The 21,974-nt window shown below is 34.1% G+C and overlaps 2 protein-coding genes across 2 annotated transcripts in view; one reads left to right on the forward strand and one right to left on the reverse strand.

Annotated features, from left to right (window-relative positions):
* The window catches only part of GPR137C (G protein-coupled receptor 137C), a 55,358-nt gene extending 42,542 nt beyond the window's left edge, over positions 1-12,816 (forward strand). The window contains exons 4-7 of the mRNA XM_018053663.1: positions 8,713-8,862; positions 10,095-10,220; positions 10,389-10,507; positions 11,409-12,816. Coding sequence (XP_017909152.1) covers positions 8,713-8,862; positions 10,095-10,220; positions 10,389-10,507; positions 11,409-11,586 — 573 coding nt within the window. The 3' untranslated portion in view covers positions 11,587-12,816. The remainder of the gene's footprint in view (positions 1-8,712; positions 8,863-10,094; positions 10,221-10,388; positions 10,508-11,408) is intronic.
* Positions 15,649-21,974, reverse strand: part of ERO1A (endoplasmic reticulum oxidoreductase 1 alpha) — a 53,751-nt gene continuing 47,425 nt past the window's right edge. The window contains exons 14-16 of the mRNA XM_018053664.1: positions 20,145-20,231; positions 19,930-20,063; positions 15,649-18,746 (exon numbers count right to left, since the gene is read on the reverse strand). Coding sequence (XP_017909153.1) covers positions 18,686-18,746; positions 19,930-20,063; positions 20,145-20,231 — 282 coding nt within the window. The 3' untranslated portion in view covers positions 15,649-18,685. The remainder of the gene's footprint in view (positions 18,747-19,929; positions 20,064-20,144; positions 20,232-21,974) is intronic.

Raw genomic sequence — 21,974 nt, forward strand, 5'->3', positions numbered from 1 at the left:
TGAAGAAAATCCATCCTCACACATATATGTAGTTGGAAAATGGAGGAGAATTTAAATAGCCTTTTCAGATAATTGTGGATATTCTTCTTTAATACTACACCAAAACTCTGAAGTGGAGGTTTCTTAAAGGTTAGTTGCCATATAGAATCTAAAGCCATATTAGTGAACTTTTTGTACTCTCCATTGGTCTGTCTTACACTTTGAATGAGTTATAACATCATGCATTGATCATAGGAAAAATGGTCACAGATCTTCAAAATGTTGATACATTTCATTAGATAATATCCAGAATCACTTTTGTTAATACCACCACCAATCTCATCAAAGAAAGTATTTAAGTTTGGGAAACTGCCAGTCTTACAGTGGATACAGGTACTTACAAGTTTTCAAAAATTCTAATTTTCACTTGAAAGATCATATTTCATCATTGGCAATAAATATTATTAGATGTTTTCTTTGACATGACAGGCTCATTTCATTTATTTTTGAAAAAAGAAGTATGCTTATTAACCGTCTAAGCAACCATTGTTTGTCTGCCATAGCTGTCTGTTAAGTAGAAAATGGGGTTGCCTGAAAAAAGTGGCTCACAAGTTCAGCTCACAAGTTCAGCTCACAAGTCAAACAACCACCACATAAGTGCTTCTCCTCAAGACAACTGCTGTGCTTCAGTACACAGCAGAATTACTTCAGTGCGTATCTTATCTCATCATGCAGAATATTAAATAGATAGGTACTGTGGGGTCAGTACTTAATAAATATTTTCACTATTTCATTAGGGATATTCTTAAATGAACTTTCTTTTTTCACTGGGAGTGCATAGTAGTAAAGAACACAATACTGTTTGGTACCACTGCATTGATTTGTGCTACAGCCCAGTTTTACCCTCGACTGTTTCTGTATCATTAGTGAGATTATCAGTGCAATTGGCCCAGGATAAATATACCCTCGACTGTTTCTGTATCATTAGTGAGATTATCAGTGCAATTGGCCCAGGATAAATAGTCAGAAGAATTTTCAACACTTTGAATGTTTCAATACTACTTCTCAGGCATTGACATAAGAGTATCTTCTTGTATGATATGTTGGTGCTGACACCAGATGAATACAAACAAAATTAGTCCTGCTATATCAGATTTATTTATTTTTAAGGCAAAAATAGTAACACATCTATTGATAAGACATTAAATCGCTGTGTTTTTAGTTAAATCTTTGAATCAGTGAATTTCTGTCTTGGAAAATGGTAATGCATGTTTCATCCAGGAGGCATTCAGCAATGTTAACTTTTCAAGGCTTTACTAGTCTCTCAGCTATTGTGATTGGTTTGCCACCCAATGCAGTATAACAACTTAGCCTATAAAATGCCTGAGTGGTTTTTTAATTTCAGTTTGCAAAGCTATAAAAACAATTTGTGGTATTTAAATGCTCACCACACCTACATTTACAATTACAATTGTTTTGCTTTAATCTCTGAATGATTGATCTCAAAATGATGCTGCAGCTTAACTTGGACATAATGTTCTGTCACAAAAGACAATAAGGTAAATTATTAACATTTATAAAACTTATTGAAAGGTAGTTCTCATTGCATTTCATTTGATAAAACAGGAAATCAGTTTCACCCAGTTACTTTATATAGATTTCTTTCTTCACTGAGTCATAGAATTCTAACACTTTCAACTTTCTCAGTATCTTAGAAGTAAACAGAGGAGCTGTGTGTAGAGAAAAATATTTGTTATTCTAATGAATATACATAACATAAAATTTACCATTTTAACCATTTTTAAATGTACAGTTCGGGGACATAAAGTACATTTACATTGTTGTGTAACCATCACCACTGGCCCTCTCCAGATCATCTTTATCACCCCATACTGAAACTTTGTACCAGTAAAAAGATAAGTCCCCATTCCTAAGCCAATAATCCATTTTTAAATATGAAAAGAATTATAATTTTTCATTTTAGAGTAAAGTGTGATTAATTTCTAAAATGAGTTTAATGTTTAATATTTTAAGCTTTTATTTAAATGCTTAAATATTATGAAACAAACCTATTAATTGTACCTATTCTTGTTGTGCTGCCATGTAGATACAAGGAAATATTTAGGATTTCATTCCATTTTTTTTTCTTTTGCCTGCACCCTGTGGCTTGCTGGATCTTAGTTCCCCTACCTGAGATTGAACCCAGGCCACAGCAGTGAAAACATCAAGTCCTAACCACTGAATTACCAGGGAAGTCCCCCTTTCTCTTCTTTTCTTCTAGGATTTCAGAATAACTACTTGTTTGGAGATTTCCCTGATGGTCTGGGGGGTAAAACTCCATGCTTCCGCTGCAGGGGGTATGGGTTTGATCCCTGGTTGGTAACTAGGAACCCACATGCCATGTTATGGGCATTGCCAAAAAAGAATATAAACCTTTGATAATAGTGAGGTTCTAGCAGATATATCAGGTATAACTAAAGAAAATTAACAAGAACCCAGTAAAGATACAGAGAACAAGCTGACTTAATCTCTGAAAATGAATGTATTTGTACCCTGAATCTATTCTATTAGGAATCTATTAATAGGAAACATAAGAACACACATGCACATAGAGTGTTGATGCCATCGCGTATCATAAAGCCTCTGGAAGACTCTGCTGCATATACAAAAGAGAATGAAAATATATTAGGCAAGTAACAACTTAGTACTCTTGTTTTTAATCATCTTGATTTTGATTTTTAAAATCCCAGGACCACACTTAAAGGACTGCTGCCCTAGAGCAACCACTTAAGGCAAAAAGAAAACAATAAAGAATAGAAAAGTATAGTTAAAAGTTCAATAGATAAAATGGAGTTCTAAAAGATATTCAATTAACCAAAAGATGCAGAAAATAATGGATAGAGGAACAACAAATAAATATGCAAGGAGTAAAATGTAAGACCTAAATTTAGACATGTCACTAATTGTATTAAATGTTAATGGACTAAACACTCCTGTTAAAAGGTAGAGACTGTCAAAATGAATTAAAAAAATAACAAGACCCATCTATACTCTGACTTCCAGAAGGCACTTTAAATATAAAGATAGACATAAGTTGAACAAGAAAGCTAATATACTATTCATTCAATAAGTGTAAGAAGGCACTTTAATATTAAGCACAAGAATTGTCAAGACAAAGGGTATTACCAGATATAAAAGTTAAGCAAAGAATATTATCAAATATAAAGAGGTACAGTTCATCAAACACATAAAAATAATAGATGTGTATATAAAGCCAAATAGTAGGAATAAAGAGGAGGAACTTACCAGGTAGTAAGAAACAAAGGGATAAAAGTCCCCACAATCATAGTTGGAGCTTTTAGCGCCCTATGCTCAGTCCCAATTAATGAGCTTCAGGAGATGTAGGTTCAGTCCCTGGGTTAGGAAGATCCCCTGGAAGAGGGCAAGGCAACCCACTGCAATATTCATGCCAGGAAAACCCCATGGATAGAGGAGCATGGCAGGCTACAGTCCATAGGGTCTCACAGAGTTGGACACGACTGAAGTGACTGAGCACACACACGTAATCTCTTATACTTAGAGATACAGAATCTAGCAACATTGGTTTAACATTTGAAAATCAGTCAATGTAATTCACTATATTGAGAGAACAAAGGAGAAAAGATAAATAATCATTTGAATAGATGTAGCAAAAACATCTGGCAAAATTCAGCACCCATCATGATTTAAAAATAACCACAATGAAACTTTAAGCCAATAGGTAATAGAAGGAATGTTCCTCAATCTGATAAAAGACATCTCTAAAAAACCTGCAATCTGTGTCACACTGGAAGTATTGAATGTTTTACCCTTAAGGTTGGTAACAAAGCAAGGAAGTCTGTTCTCACCATTTCTATTCAACAGTCCAATAAAACAAAAACAAGGTATAAAATTAGAAATTAAGAAGTAAAACTTTTTTATGTCTATGACTCCTTTGCTGCCCTGCATATAGGATCTTCAGTTCCATCTTTCTAAATTCCATATATATGCATGCATTAATATGCAGTATTTAACTTTCTCTTTCTGACTTAATTCACTCTGTATAATAGGACAACCCAGAGGGATAGGGTGGGGAGGGAGGTGGGAAGGGGATTCAGGATGGGGGGACACAAGTATACCTGTGGCCGATTCATGTTGATGTATGGCAAACACCATCACGATATTGTAAACTAATTATACTCCAATTAAAATAAATTAATATTTTTTAAAAAACCACCTAGCCCATCAAAAAAAAAAAACCACAACTGTCTCTAATTGCAGATAACATGGTTGTTTAAGTAGAGCATCCCAAGGAATCATGAATATAGCAAGTGCTCAGGATACAAAGTCAAAATGCAAAATCACATGATTTTCATATATACAAGGTATAATCAGTTTGAAAATTAAATTCAAAAAGCAATTCTATAGCATAAAAAAACCCAAAATACTTAGGAATCAATTTTGCAAAAAGAAAGCAATACCTCTATACTGAAAATGACTACATATTGCTGAGAGAAATTAAAGATCTAAATCATTGAAGACCATTATTTATGGACTAGAAGAAACAGTTTTTAAGATGACATTTCTGCATAAAAGATCTATCAATAAAATGGTTATTGTAGTGAACAATGCAGAAGGTAGTTCTGAAAAAGAAGAGTTAGACCACATGACTTTGAAACTTAGTGTAAAACCATAGTAATTAAGACAAAGACAAACATAATAGAGAGCCTGGAAACAATCCACACTTAAATAGTCTGGATTTTTGACAAAGGTGCTAAAACAATTCAAAGGGAAAGCTAGTGGTGCTGGAACAACTGGATATCCACATGAAATAAAATGAACCTCTAGCTGCATCTCATGTACACACAAAAATTCAAAATGGGTCACAAATTTAAATATAATTCAAAAAAGCCTAAAGCTTTTAAAACTAAACGTAAGTGATTATCTTTACAATTTGGATACAGGCAAAGATCTCTTCAGTTCAGTTCAGTCATTCAGTCATGTCTGACTCTCTGCGACCCCATGGACTGCAGCACGCTGGGCTATCCTGTCCATCACCAACTCCTGGAGCTTGCTCAAACTCATGTCCATTGAGTCAGTGATACTATCCAACCATCTCATTCCCTATCATCCCCTTCTCCTCCTGCCTTCAATCTTTCCCAGTATCAGGGTCTTTTGCAATGAGTCAGTTTTCGCATCGGGTGGCCAAAGTATTGGAGTTTCAGCTTCAGCATCAGTCCTTCCAATGAATATTCAGGACTAATTTCCTTTAGAAGATCCCTTAAGCAGGTCATTGAAAGTAATCACAAAATAATAATAATAAATTAGACTTAATTAAAATTAAATTTTCCCATCAAAAGGCAAGACTAAGAAAATGCTAAGGCAAACCACAGACTTTAAGAAAATATTTGCGATGCATACATCTGACAAGGAATCATTTCCAGTAGATGGAGGGACTGTCTACAACTCAATAAATTTTAAAAAGACAGACCAATTTAAAAATGGTCAGAGATATGAGCAGACTTTTCAAAAAGAAGATGTACAAATGGCCAACAAAGTATCGTTAGTCATCTGAGGAAATGCAAATTAAAACCAAAATATCCACAGCATGGTTAAAATTAAAGAGATTGACAACTCCAAATGTTATCTAGGAATTGGAACAACTGGAACTCTCATATTTTGTTGGAAATATAAAATTGTACATCCATTTTGGGGAAAGATCTCACAGTTTCTTATACAGCTGAACTTAAACCTATCACATGACCCAGCAATTCCAATCTGAGGTATTTACCCAAGAAAAGTGAAAGAATATGTCCACAAAAAGATCTGAGTAAGAACATTCACAGAAACAGTCTATCAACAGGAAAAGTGAATAAACAAATTCTCGTATAAACAAATTCATGTAATTATACAGTGGAATTATTGGGGTTAACTGTCCTGGTTTGCCAGGGACTCAAAGGATTTCTGGAATACATGACTTTCAGTGCTAAAACTAGGAAAGTTTTTTTAACTAGGAAACTTTTGAGCAAACCAGGAGTTGGTCACCCTAATTGTTCACCTCAGCAGTGTAAAGACCTAACTACTGATACATCCAACAACATGGATGAATCTCACAATATTATGCTGAGTGAGTGATACCTACACAAGAGTTCATATTCTATAATTCCATTTATGTGAAGTTCTAGAGTAAGCAGAACTAAGTTGTGGTAAAAACAAAAGCAGGGGAATATTTGTGTCTGAGGGGCTGGCTGGTGGGGAACGGATGTCAGAGAACATTCGAGAGTGATGGTAATGTTCTTTATTTGTATACACCAGTTGTCAAAACTCAGTGAATGGTAAGTTCAGGTTTCTACATATCTGTGTCCTGAAAGTACCTATAAACAAATACTGAACTCTAGTTAATGGTAAGTATACTGGACTGAGGTCTAACTCTTCTTTACTTGTCAAGTGTGGAAATTTCTAAAACAGTGGTATGTAGGTGTCTGAGGTAGAGGAAGGGAGAATCATTCTTTGAGGATTGCTCCTGAGTGGAATTGTTTGTCATGACTATTCAATTTAGAAAAATTTTCTGTAGCTTCCCAACAGCACTTTCCATATGGCTGAATCCTTATATTTTATTTTATGACCCTATATTTTGTGGGGAGAATCTTAATTTGTTTTCTAAATTGGTGGACTTCTTTCTCTATTATATGTGTGCAATTTGCCTGCAATTTTGCTTTGTTAATTGCTCTGATACTATTCTTTGCTCATACTTCTTTGCAGTTTTTGGTAATATTTACAAGTGTAAGTAGAGAAACTCCATATTATAAGAGCAGTCATAGTATTACTTTTAGCACTCATAGTATTTCTTTTAGCAGTGACTATAAATTTACTTATGGTTATATTAAAGGATGATAATGCTTACAGCATTCCAACTTTTCTTGTTACTTAACTTTTCTGTAATAATATAGTACTTTTAAAATGGAAACTGGATTGCTTTCAGATTAGCTTTTTATTAGCAACATTTTTATGATTCATAATAAATATACACAGTAAAAATGCACATTGTACAAAAGCTTAGTCTTGATTAAAAAATTTAATCTTGCTAGGATTTTATTTTCACACATACTTTTTGCTGTAATAGTGGGTTAGCTCAGAGAAGATAGGCTGTTGCTATCCCAAAATCTTTCAAGATATATTTAACCTTTAAGTTTGCTTTCTTCTCATTCACCTCTAAAAATGTGTTGTTCTTATGAGGATGTCAGTTATAATAATGTTTCTCAATCCTACAAAACTCATTGAAACCGTCTCATAAATTTTAATAACCTATTTCTATGCTGAAATTAATAGATTGTTTAACACACATAACTTCAAAAATTCAGTGCAATTGCCCTAATTATAATATAATGAGAAAATAAAAGGAAAGTAATTAATAAATATTCGACTGTGTAGATTTGAGGGTCTGCCACAGTGGTCGGATGCTTGTATCTACGCACAGAAGTTGTGAATGAGACTATAAATGCAGACTGTTACAGGTGTGTAGCTTTTGCGCTGTATACCACAAGCAGTATTGCTGCCACTTTCATGCCTTTCTGAAATATTTGACTGTTCTTGATAAAGGTCTGAACAAAAAACAAAGGACAAATTTCCCTCAATTTACATGTTATGTGTGTTTCTGGATATGTTGGCCCCTATTTAAAACTATACAAGCATAATCTTTGTTTATAAAACAGATGTAGGTTCTGGCTCAGATCATTATGGATAAGTTTTTCATCTTCATAAATGTCCAAGAGGACTTGGGGAAGTTATGAAGGTCAGATAATTCTCTTATGTGGAGAACTCTCCTATAAATTGTCAGTCTTCCAGCAGCCCTGGCCCTTGTGTGGTGAATGCCATCATTTCCGCTTAATCATTGTGACATTAAAACACAAACTTCTAAAACACCGTATTAGGTGTTTTTCACAACATATGTTTGGCAATTGTGTTATTTTTTAGAATAATGTCTTTAAAATAAAAAGGATTACAAAGGAAACCAACTGTATTCAAATATTTTAGGTTAAGAATCTGCAAAAGTGGTCACCACACCCTTCTCCAATATACACACTCCAGTTGACAACCACTATTATAACCAGTGTTATAACCACTGTTATATAAGGCTTTCTTTCTATATTTCAGGAAATGGTGAAAGCTTTAGCGTTAAAATATTTTGGATTTGAAAGTGCATTTGGGTGCCTGCATCATTTTGTCATCAACATAACAATATCAACAGAGGATTAACATCAACTCTAATAGAACAAAGCAAATAGTACAGAAATTGTATTTCTATTCTAATTTTGCTTCTTATTGGAAATTAAGTGTATCAAATGGACTAATGTTTCTATTTCCCATTCTTTTCTCATTGGGCCTAAACTACCTCTCTGATTAACATCGATCATTGGCCAACTTCTTTATTCATATATTACTTAAGGGAGTAAGGTAACCTTGGCCAAACAAAATCTTCCTCCAGCTGCTGCTGGGCAAGTTGACAAAGAACTTATATGTATTAACAGGGTAGTTGAAACACAAGTGGTTCTAAAAATAGGAATTGTAAAGCATGATAATCAAGAGTTGATTTCAACTGGCACTCACTCAGTGTTTTCTAGGGGTGCATTGCAAGAGGTGACTATATTGTATATGGACAATATATACCATGATAAATGTGCAGGCTGTTGTGATGATGACTTTTATTTCTTTTAGGGTATGTCTCTATGCCAGACTGTTGTCGTAGGCTCTGTGGTCATTCTTCTGTACTCTTCAAGAGCATGTTATAATTTGGTGGTGATCATCATTTCTCAGGATACATTAGAAAGTCCATTTAATTACGGCTGGGATAATCTTTCAGATAAGGTAAGAACCTAGCATGTATTGCAAATCTAAGTGTATGATAATGAAATTAGCCTGACTAGGAGAATGTTTTAAGTGTTTGACTTACAAACACTTTTATGGAATCTCTAGCCACTATCAGTAATCATACTTCAAAGTTCTGTGTTTAAAAATTCTCATTCATATGTAGCAATTGAAATCATTCTTCAGAAAGAATTTCTCCCAAAGTAGTATTTTCTTTTCTTTTTGTGAATAATATCAACAGTATATTAAATCTATTGGTCATAAATCTATTTTACTAATTTGTAAAGGATAGTGTTTAAGTATCTATTCATAAGTTGATATTCTGTCATTAGCTAGTAAATGTGGTTATGTCTTTAATTTGCTATGATGAAATGAATTCTCTCTTACCCAAGAACTACATATAATCTAAATACTTGGTTCAGTTTTAGATGTATGACTTTTATGAAAATTTGGCATTATCAGTCTTGAAAATCGGTGCACATTCATAGTTCCTTGGGTATCTAGGTGTTTTCTGTAGTGACTCCTGGGACCCTTGTTATGCATATTTGACCTCCCAGCATTCTCCATCCTTCTGCTAGAAGTAGTCTGACCTAGGTGCATGTCATATCTTTATTTATATTAATTTAACTTTGACTGAATTTAAGCATCCTGGAATGCTATTTTATCAGGATTTTAATTATCTTTCAAAGAAGGAATTTTCACATTTGGTTCCGTGTGGCAGATTCCCTTCACTCCTTTTCCCATTTCTTTTTCCCCACATCTATTAGAATAGAAACAAATTCAACATGGAATTTAAGCCCAAAAGCATGTTTTTAAATAGTAACAGAGCTGAGCGACTTGCATGTTACATTTCTCTACAGGTGTAACTCAGGGTAAGTGCGATTATTTTGCCTTTGGAGCAGCTGGAACCTGTAGTCTCATTTATAACCCTCCTCAGACTATGGGACCTAAACCACCCATACCACTACCCATGTATTAAAAATATTTTCATAAATTGATGTGTTGATAAAGTTAATACCTCTTTATTCTACTTAACATCAAAGCATTTTATGATCTTTAAAGGATAAATATCATTACATGAGAAGCCATAAAATATGGAAAATTAATTTAAGAGTTCTATGTGCTTTAAGTTGATCTTTTAACTTACCCTACCTGAAGCAAGTTGTTTGTGGAGGGTGATTCCTTACCTGTAAGACTGATTTTAAAACTGCTCGACCATATTCTATTCACAGGCTCATGTAAAAGACATAAGTGGAGAAGAGTATATTGTATTTGGAATGGTCCTCTTTCTGTGGGAACATGTGCCAGCGTGGTCAGTGGTACTGTTTTTCCGGGCACAGAGATTAAACCAGAATTTGGTATGATATCATAACATTACCTAATGCCTGTTCTCCTTATTTTAAAAAATAACAGAACATTTATATTGATTTTCTATTTTTGGCAAAGACTAAAAAGGATTATGGACTCAGCCTCCTTTCTTAGTTGAAAAGTAAATCTTCATATTCTATCTACTACTCTGTTCACAGGCACCTGCTGGCATGATAAACAGTCACAGTTATAGTTCCAGAGCATACTTCTTCGACAATCCGAGACGATATGATAGTGATGATGACTTGCCAAGACTGGGAAGTTCAAGAGAAGGAAGGTAGTTGCACTGAATTAGTACCAACATAGATTAAAAAAAAAAAAAAAAGCTTTAACCCAAGTATGAAAAGGGTGATTTGCTGATATATATCAATAAATAAGATCATTTAACATTGGCACATAGAACAGTAGGTGTTAAACCCATGATGAGACCTGTATTATAAAGAATTATCATCTGCTCCTAAGTCCATATATTACCTTTATTTGAGAAATGCCTTTGGGGGTAAAACGGCACCCTTTCATTTCAGGATCCCTTGTTAGATCACAGCTGATGGGGGTTGGTGAGCAGAGAAGAAATACTATTATATGTGTTTCCATGTCTACTGTGCTGTTCAGAATGCACAGGGAAGCCCTAAATAAAACCTGGGAAGGCTAGCTTCCAAAAGAAATCTTCAGTGCCCTCCTTGTTCCGAAATCATTACAAGTCCATCCCATTAGCTTTGGTATCAGTGCAGAGAAAGCCTTAATGCACACTAAATAATGCTTTGAGTTTGATACAGCATTTTCTATAATCCTCACTTCATCTGGACAAGTTACTTAACCTCAATTTTTTGTCTGTTTTTCATCTGTAAAATAGGGATAATAATAGAACCTCTCTGATAGGATTGCTGTGAAGGCTGAGTGCATATGTGTGTAAACATACATATGTATGTCCTAGAATAAAGACCAGGACATAATAAGCACTATGTTACTATTATTATCTGATAATTAAGTTCTACTAATTTTGAATGGTATTTATTCATTCTTTTCTAATATGTGATACAGAATCAAGGATATTAGATATGTTATTGAATTTTGTAGAAAGCCATTATTTGGTGAAGAACATAATTCATTCAAAACTAGAAGTGCCAACATGAGTTATTATATCCTGATCACAGTCCTTTTTTGCCCCTTTTTTGCAGTTTATCAAATTCACAAGGTTTGGGCTGGTACGGCACCATGACTGGCTGTGGCAGCAGCAGTTACACAGTCTCTCCCCACCTGAATGGACCTCTGACAGACACTGCTCCTTTGCTCTTTACTTGTAGTAACTTAGATATGAACAGTCACCATAGCTTATACGTAACACCACAAAACTGATGACATTACCAAGCTGTGATTCTTCAATCATTTTTCATGAATGTGTATATTCAGTGTGTTTAAATTCCATCTGCATAAACATTCCATTATCCGTTACAACTGAAAACAAAGCCTGGAAATGTGGCTGAGTCCAGTGGAGGACACAGCTGTTACTTTTGACCTCGTCCTGGTAAAATGAAGTACAATGGAAAATTTGGAGCCAGAGAAAAGAAGGATTAGATCTTAAGGGACTTGATGGCCTCCAAACATCCTGACTGTGGAATATCAAACGCATATTTGCACTTTTATCTTTGTTCTGAAAGAGTACACTGCGGTCCCCAAAGTCATACCCAGTGTTCACACTGGGATGTTATGTTGTACATCAAATCAGGAGGCAGTTTCCCTACAAAAATCAAAGCCTGTATATTCAGCAGTGTACTCCATGTGGAATTCTTACCCAATAAAGTTTATAGTGTGAACAGTGCACAGAATGAAGGCATAAAAATGTATCATTCTTTTGAAAGATCTATTGAAAATATGTAATCATTGAAGATAGTTCTTTTAAGCATGATTGTACAGTACTAACTGAAATTATTCAAACAATCATTTTAAAGAAATTATACTAGTAATCCTTTACAGGGAGGACCAGCAGTGTTCTTTGGAAAGCCACAGTCATTTCTTCAAGAGCAAAGAATACTAATCAAAATTATGTGGCTACTTTGAGAATTGGTCAAGTGATTATTCTGTATGGTTAAGATAATGCAGTAGTTTAAGCATGATTCTTCAAGAAAACAACAGCAATTTTTGTGTAGGGAGATATTGATAGAAACTTCTTAGGACTGAAGTTTACAGATGCATTTAAGAATTATTCAGAAAATATACAATTCTAAGTTAAAACATGAATACATTTTCAAAGGCATTCAATTAGCTGAAATAAAAGAGCAAATCTTACCTATTATTCCTATGAATCAGGATTATCCTCAGGTAAATTAAATCATGATGTGTTATTGCAGTGAACTCAAGTGCAATACTTTATAATACATATAATTCTTCCTTTAGTTTTCATTTTTATATCTTGCATATGGGCAAAGCCAAATTAAATTTAATTCAAATTAATTCCAGCACTAGACTAAATGAACAACTTATGTGAAGGTACTAACTAGGTAAGTATAAAAACCAGTGGTTAACATTATTGGAGTACTTTTAGAATTACATTAAAACTGTCTTGAACGTCCTATCTTAGATCTAAAATATATATATATATATGGTAGGCTAAAGTGATAGAGAATTTTAAAATGCACTTTCTACCAGTGTCTATATGGAAAAAAGTAGATGCTAAATACCTCAAGAGCCCAAGGTAACAGGCAACATTGGGAAGTTGTCACAACATGCTTAAAGATGACTATATACGGTTATTTGGTAATCTATTTCTTCAGAACTGGAACTAATACAACTGTCCTTTTCTGTCTTTACTTTGATTAGAAAGTTATGTTCTTTTTCTGCTCTTACATAAAACATCTTTTAACTTTTTGATTGATTCAGTAACTTCACAGAAGTATAACAGTAAGTGAAACCCTAAGAAAAAAATGAAAATTTTAATGCTTTTGATCTCTTGGGAAGCTGGTACACAGACAAAGAAATTTCATCTTTTTATTGTACAAAATAATTCTGAATTCAGTCCAAAGCATAAACTTATACATGTCACTTTGGATTTATAAAATTTATAGTATAGAATTTATAGGTCATGACAGGACAACATACCATGCACTTACCTGAGCATATTTTTACTGCCACTTCAGTTACTGGGTTTCTTTTCAGAATGCCGACTATTTATTGTCTTAATAATGTTAGGTGTTTAATTATCTAGAGCTGTCTAAGAAGATGTGTTGCCTTTGTTAATCCTTGGGGTTCAAAGTGATACATTTTTTCTAGGAAAGCTTCCCCAGACTTCCCTACATAATGCTCCTATTTGACCAGATAAGTGAGGATTACTTTTTAAAAATATTCCAGATAAAATAACCTGGTTTTTTCAGTTGCATTAGCTGATTCTTCCAAATCTGAGATTTGTAAATTTCTTATCCCTGACCAGGGAACCTAAATTCTTGCATTTGTCTCCTTAAAGACATCTCCCACAATAAATCACCAAAGACAAAGAAAGATAAACTTCTGGCCCATTTTTTGTTTAAAAATTTCAAAGCACTAAGAGCACTTTAAGTCTGGTCTTGAAAGAAGGAGTTGTTTATCAAATCAAAGGGCTATCGATCCCCTGTTCATCCTGCACTGAAGCACATGATGACAATTTCAAACCTTCTTTTTGGTTCACTAACTAGAAAAGAATTTCATTGCTTAAGTGTGTAATTCTACAGTGATTAGCAGTACTTGTTTTTATTGTTTCATTTGGATGGTCATTAATTTTGAAACTCTTGCCACTCATTATAGCTGGTAGTAGTTTTATGAAAGATGTAATTTATAGCTAAAGTGGCTTTTTTAAAGCATAGCTGCCTTTTTTATTGTTTAACAGTGTTTCTCAGCTATAAAATCAGTGTCAAACTGGTTATAAAAGTATAGCTGTGGCCAATGAATGTATTTATTTGTTTCACTAAATTGTAACAAAACACTACTGTTAAAAATAAAAGTGTTTGTGCTTTTATTTGGAGGTCTGGTTTTCTTAATCTCTTTTAACAGACTACACCCATTGAGTTTCTGTCATGTAAGGATAAGATGCCTACCATAGAAAAGAAAAGAATACCTAGAGTTCCAAATGACAGTTTACTTTCAGTGAGATTGTCATTACAGATATTCCTCGGCTTGTCCTAAGCAAAAATGCATCGAATACAGCTGGCCTAGAACATTACAGCTTAGACTGAAAGTGAAAGTGAAGTCACTCAGTCGTGTCTGGCTCTTTGCAACCAGGTGGGCTGTAGCCCACCAGGCTCCTCTGTCCATGGGATTATCCAGGCAAGAAAATTGGAGTGGGTTGCCATTTTCTGCTCAAAACACTTGTATTAAACTACAGTTGGGCAAAACCATCTAACACAAAACCTGTTTTGTAACAGAGTGTTGAATATCATGTAGAATTTATTGAACACTGTACTGAAAGTGAAAAACAAAATGGATGTATTCGGTACAGAATGGTTGTGTATGCGTTGTTTACCCTTGTGACTGCGTGGCTGAGCGGGTGCTGTGGTGCTGCCACTGCCCCAAATCATGAGAGAGGTCCGCACTGCGTATCACTAGCCTGGGGGGAAGAGACCAAAATTCAAGAGTGGAAGTACAGTTTCTATCAAATGTGTTCCGCTTTTGCACTGTTGTCAAGTTGAAAAATCTAAAGTCGAACTATTGTATACGTGGATAACTGTATGTACTGAACGTTGAGATGACTATGTACATTAGCTGTACACTAATTAGTATTACACACTAATTTGATATGAAATGCCATACTTTAAAGTACCAGTTATTAGATAGTATGTGCGTACGTGCTAAGTTGCTTCAGTTATGTCTGACTCTGCGACCCTATGGACTACAGCCTGCCAGTCTTCTCTGTCCATGGGATTCTCCAGGCAAGAATACTGGAGTAGGCTGCTATGCCCTCCTCTAGGGGATCTTCCTGAGCCAGGGATCGAACCTGCTTCTCTTACGTCTACCTGCATTGGCAAGTGGGTTCTTTACCACTAGCGCCACCTGGGAAGTACCATCTGGGAAGCCCATATTAGATATTACATGTTTATTGAAACATTAAGCTAAGAAAAATCCTTGTGTGAAAGAATTTACAACACCTCTCTCCTTCCCCTTAGATTCTTAAACAGGTAGAAATTTATCTAGCTCATAATCCTGGACAGCTTTTCTTTGATTATTCAATAAATTCTTCACTAATGTTTTCCCCTGAAAAGAGAGTTCTTACCATTTTTTCCATAATAGGCCCCTTTCATAACTTGCCAAAACCACACCAAATTTCTAATATAGTTTCAGAAGCTTTATTAATCACCTAAAGTCCAGAAATCCTTGGGCGCCTACTGACTTACTGTGAAGAATATTTGGAGTGAAGGTATGATCACTAGCAATAATAAAGTTGTCATTTTAAAAGCAGTTTATTCAACAAACATTTATTAAGTGTTCATATGCCAAAAACTATGCTGTGGAGATGCAAACATGGATAAAGTTCCTTTTCCTGCTCTTAAGGAGCTCACATTCTAGTAAAGGAGACTTAAAAAAAAAACCAATACAGTACAATAAGTGACACAGTAGAGGTAGGTTGTAATTACAGTGGTGACACAAAAGAAGAACTTAGATGATCCTCCTTGGATGGAGCAAGGGTGAATTCACAGAAGTGATTGCTAAGCTGGACCTGCAAGGATACATAGAAATTTCCCAAGTGGGGAAGGATGGCTAGGGCACTTGATAGAGAAGAGCAGGCACCAAGGTGTGGAGGCCTGACGATGCTGCATCTGAAGAACTGTAAGTCTGTTTTAGCAGAACATGAGGTTGGGGGAAACAGAAAGACCCCTATCAGAGTACTTGGTTCACCAAGGAAAGAGGTCTGGTTTCCTCCTAAAGGTTCATGAATTCACTGTGTGTTAAGCAGGGAGTAACGTGAGAGTGCTTCTAGAAAGCCCACTTTGGTAACATTGTGAAACAAAAGAGAGGAGACAGGTTGGGTGCAAGGAAAAGGTTTGTACTTTAGGGAAGAGCAATGAAAATGCAAAGACAGTGATATATCAGAGATATGGAAATAAAATCCAAAGAGATTAGACACTGTCTGGACAGGGGAGTGGAAGGGTTAGCCGAGAGAATTTAGATGATGACGGTTCTAAAATTAACCATAGGAAGGAGCATAGGCATAAGAGTAGGTTTGGGGCAGAATAACTTTTTAAGATACACACAGGTGTCTGTGGGACAACCAAGTGAAGATGTGTAGAAGGAAGATGGTCTGAGAAGTTTGGGCTAAAGATAAGGATTTAAGAGATGACTGAATTGGAAGGACTCAAGAGTGAGAAGTGGTGCTGAAGACAGCAGGAGTAAAAGCCTAAGGAATGACTTAAAGAATACATGAAAAGAGGCACTCAGAGTGAGGGCAATACAAGAAACTAGTGGAAGACAGACATTTAAAGAAAGGGCTGTCAACAGTGTCAAATGCAGAAAAAAAAGAAACGGCTTGTGAACCAAACTGTAGATTTAGAATTGGGATTTAGACTTCAAAAGACAAGATTGTTAGCTACTAAGAAAAAAAAGCCAAGTTTCAGTTAAAGGAGCAAGTGGAGGGGGACAAAGTGAAGACAGGAATATTCTTTCATAAAGTTTAGCTGTTAAAAAAAGAGAGAAAGTAGGGGCATAAGATGAGAGTTAGAGAGTTACGCAGGCAAAATAACCATTTAAACCCATCTACCAAATTTTCAGAGTACCACCCATGTCCTTACACTCCTATATTTGGTGCTCACTTCATAGTCTTTTGAGTCTCTAAGAATACTGACTTCATAGTAGGCTAATACCTTTCTTTTCCTGCCCTATTCAAATTAGGGGGGAAAAGAAATAGAACATATATTATTGAACTTAGTTCTGTGATAATTAATTTAAATATATTGAATACATTTTCATACATTCACTCAAAAAATATTTATTGGACACCTACTATGTGCTTGACACTGTATCAGGCCGTAGGGACATAAAGAAGAAAAAGTATACAGTAGTGTTAAGTAGCATTTCTAAGCCATTATATAAATAAACCCTGCTTTATTAATAATGTTACATCTCAACCTGATATACCTGCTAAGACGTACAGAAAGAGCCCATAACTTTGAGGTATACACTTCCTTTTTTCCTACAATTACTGTGTGCTATAAATTCTTAAACCCCTTCAAATATTTTTATCATTGAAGATCTTCCCTTAATGAAGACTTCTAAAAATTATAGTTTAGTTATGGGGAAAAGAAAGAAATGAATATCACGTGCAAAACCCCAAAATTTTATGCCTATGACTATACAGCATTAAAAGGGTAACAAAATTCAAAAAAAGAATTTTAGATTGGAACTCAAAATGATTCCTTATTCTGAGGCTTATAGTAGTATATAGTTGCAGATATTTTTCCTGAAAAAAAAGTCATTGAAACATTATTCATATTACACATGGTTCAAAGGACATGATGCCTGTAACCGACCCTTCAAGAGAAAAAAATAGTATATGCATGTATATATACAGAGATAGCATGAGCGAGAAAGCAAATATGAACAATTAAGGAATCTGGTAAAAGAATTCTTTGTATTGATCCTATCCTGGAAACATTTCTATAAATTTGAAATTATATAAAAATAAAAAGTTTCCCCAAATTTTTATTCAGAATCAGGGAAAGTACTATGAGAATAAATATATAAATCTATTCAACTTTTCACACTGTTTAGAAATCCCTTACACCCTTGAATTATCATTGTATCTTTCTACACACCAAAATAAGCCAATCAAAATAGCAAAATAACTCTAAAAGTGATTTGTTTCATACCAGTGTATTGTAGGGTTGCCAAATAAAACACAGGACTCCCAGGTAAATCTGAATTTTAAAGGAGGAATAAGTTTTTGGTATAAGTTTGTCCCATATTACATGCAACATACTTATATTAAAAAACTGCTGTTTATCTGAAATTCAAATTTAACTAGGCATTCTGTATTTTTATTTGCTAAATCTGTTCACCCTAAATGTTGAACATTTAGGTTGTTAGTAATTTAGGCTGTTAATAATGGAACATAACATTCTCTTATAAACACTTTTCACATTGGCCATAGTTTAATTTATATTATGTCTTCTTACACAAAATTCTAGTTTGAGAGACTTAAAACATCATTTACTTAGATTTACCATATGTGAATTTGATAATCCTGATGATTTTACTTAATATTAAACATTAAAGATGTACCACATTATCAAAGGTTTACTTTTACTCACAATAATATTACACATAGATTTAACACAATTTAAAAAATTGTTATTTAAAACAACATAATTCCCTTTTACAAAAGCAGCTTTATATAAAACATTTGACTTAAGACTGTCATTGCTATTTATGCCTTTGAATGAAATTCCATTCTTTGGCCTCCACTGTCCAGAAACAGGCACTTTTCAACTTGCTTTCTTTAATGAATATTTTGTAACAAGTTCCTGAAGTTTTCTAATTCTTTCACACTTGTTGAAATTCTGTAAACAAAGTAAATTTCATTCAGAAACTATTTTAGATAACTTTTCTCTACAGGTTATTCACTTTGCATTTTCAGAACACGGAAAAAAATGTTAATTTATTTCAGCAAACATAAAGGTGCATAAAACATTTAATCTGTTTTGATGCATTTTTGTTCTTAATTTGACATATTAAAACTAAGATAACATTCCCCAGAAATCAGTTATTTTTAATTAGTCACAACTAAGTATTAAAGTTTCAAAGTACAAAATTATAAAGTACATATTATATTTTTAAGTATTCATAAGTATATTCATATGCTTATTATTTAAAGTATATAAGTATATACTTTATACCTAGATATAAAGTATAGGTATATACTTTATAAAGTACATAGCATTAAAATATGTATTTAAAATATGCATAAGTATATGAACACTTAAAATAATCAACTTACCATATTTATTAAATATACAAAGAATCAAAGCTTTTGGACTACAAAGAGTGAGAACAGTAAACATGTGACCAAATTGTTTTCACTAACTTATAAAAAGTTTGTTATTTTAAGTATACTTTAGCTCTGTTCTCCACCATGAAAAAAAGTAGCAAAATACTCAAATATAACTGTCAAGCTTCTGTGTACTAAAGAATAATTTATTAAATCAATTTTTAAAGTGAAGAAATATAGCCCTTAGAAATATGTTAGTCTTTTTTAATATAAATCTCTGCATTCTTTAGATTTGATAGGCCAGGAGGAAATGCATCTGTGCTTAAATTTTATAATGTAAGTTCCTAATGTTAAGCTTATTTTCTAATCATTTTGATGAAAATTATTTTTAAAAGCATGATTAGCCTTTTTACACAATGGCAAATTCACAAATTTTAGATGTACACCTACATTACACAACATGATTTTTTCTAGGACCTTCAAAAAAACATTTGGATAGCACACAGATTAGAAAAAGTTTACAAATTCTGTAAGATGAATACTGAAGCACTCAGTGAATTAATAATGATTACAAGAGTCAAGAGGTGATATAATGATTGCATGTATCTACAAAGTTAAAGTATTTCATAAGATCACAGAATTCTGTAGGGAGATAATTTCACTAAATAGGATATTTCTTACCCAGTTTTACCTGATAGTATATGTGTTACATTAGACTTACTTGGCTTGCAAAAAAAATTTTGGTGCAAACTAACCTTCCAAATGCATTAAATAATGATACTATTTCTTGTCTGGTTAGATGGAATTCATAACTGGGTCCACTTTCTGGCATATTTGCAATCAGTTTCTCAGAAAACAAGATCTTCAGAGCAGTGCCCAAACCCTGAGTCTATAAGAAATAAGAAAAAAAGAAAAATCAGAAAATTCCTTGTGCAAAGAAAGAAAACAGGATTGAGCTTGATATGCTTACCTGAAGCTTTCCCCACAGTCGACATTTCAAACAACCAACACAATCCATGATTCTTGAAATATTTCTAAAATGCAGTCGAAAATCCTCCTAAAAATAATTTAAAATGTTATTAAGATGTAGTATATGGTAAAATACTAAGTATCTCTAAGTATCTATGTGCCTCACTGTGTGCAAAACACTGGAGAGCACCAAAGGGAAGAAAACTGAAATCAGTGTACACGGAATACCTCCTGTACACCAGAATCTTTACATATACAATTGTATTTCACCTTCACCACAAATGCAAAAATGAAAGTCACTCAGTTGTGTCCGACTCTTTGCAACTCCATCGACTATACAGTGCATGGAATTCTCCAGGCCAGAATACTGGAATGGGTAGCCTTTCCCTTCTCCAGGGGATCCTTCCAACCCAGGGATCGAACCCAGGTCTCTCGCGTTGCAGGCAGATTCTTTAACAGCTAAGCCACCACGGAAGCCCAAGGTATTATTACAATCTACACCTAACGAATTAAAAACATAAGGTCCAGAGCAGCTAGGTAACTTGCCCAAATTCCCATATCTAGTAAATAGCAAATCTAAACCCCAGGACTGCCTGCCTCCGAAACTAGACTATCTGTAAATATACAGAAAGTAAATGAGATGTTCTATTGTATGTGATTATTAACCACATGTCAATATCAGGAGAGGGGGCAGAAGTTGTATGACATCATTTACCAAAAAAGAAAAAAAGGAAGGGAGAAAGCAATAATAATGGAAGGAGCAACAAGTAAAAACCTTTGGTTTCATAATAGTTAAATGAAAGCCCTTCTCTCTGGTATTAGGAAAAACAACCAGATCTTTTACCATTTATTATTAGCATACATACTTTATTATCATACAAAAATCTACAGAATATGGTGAAATCCATGTACCCTCCACCAAGTTTCAGAGAGAAACTCATTAAACTCATCCAAAAGCAGTATGTCTTTAAGGGGTAAGGAGGAAAGAAAGGAAGCCAAGAACATATCCTTCTTTCACACCAGTGGAAAGTACTAATTAATTCTCCAGTGACTCCCCTGTCCTGAATTTATAGTGGAATCCCAGGCTTACAGTACTCGCAGCAGGAAATCTGACATACATTTCAGATGAAACATTCATTATATCAAATGGCCTATAATTTGGTAAGTATATAATATTTTGTTTGCTTGTTTTTATTGTGCTAAACTACACACTGAGCTCAATCAGAAGAGAACATAAGCAAAGATCTAAAAATGGGAATAAATCAGCAAAGACTGGAACCGACTATTCAAAGCAGACCTCAGTTCACTCTGGAGACAAGTCTTTCCCCAGATGCATCATTCAGCCTGAGACTTTGAAACAGTCAACAGCTGTACCATGTAGAAGATTTATAATAAGGTCCCAGGTCTTATATCTTATTAATTTAATACAAAACCCAAATTATTAATGTTAAATATTACCATATGTTAGCAATATTCTATATCATGTGTTTCTATACCCTTTAGAATAAGTAAGAAGTAATTCTAATTTTCAACTTACTTTTAAAAAATATTTACCCAGCAATATTACTCTAAGTAGATTTTTGGTGATTTGAGGTTTCCTTTAAACTTGTATTTCAACGTCAAATTAAAGAAAACTCACACTTTTAACAAGAATAACAGAAACAGCGCTAAAATTACTCTGCAGTTGATGTTCCCATCCTATGAGGTGCTGACCTCTGGAGGATTTATAGTTGATGTAAAAGTCTATAAAATCCCTGAGTCGACAAGTATTTGTATATAGACAGAACAAATAGCTCACATGTACACACTATAAATTTTCAAATGGATATAA

Source organism: Capra hircus, chromosome 10 (assembly GCF_001704415.2).
Source record: "Capra hircus breed San Clemente chromosome 10, ASM170441v1, whole genome shotgun sequence".
Lineage (NCBI taxonomy): Eukaryota > Metazoa > Chordata > Mammalia > Artiodactyla > Bovidae > Capra > Capra hircus.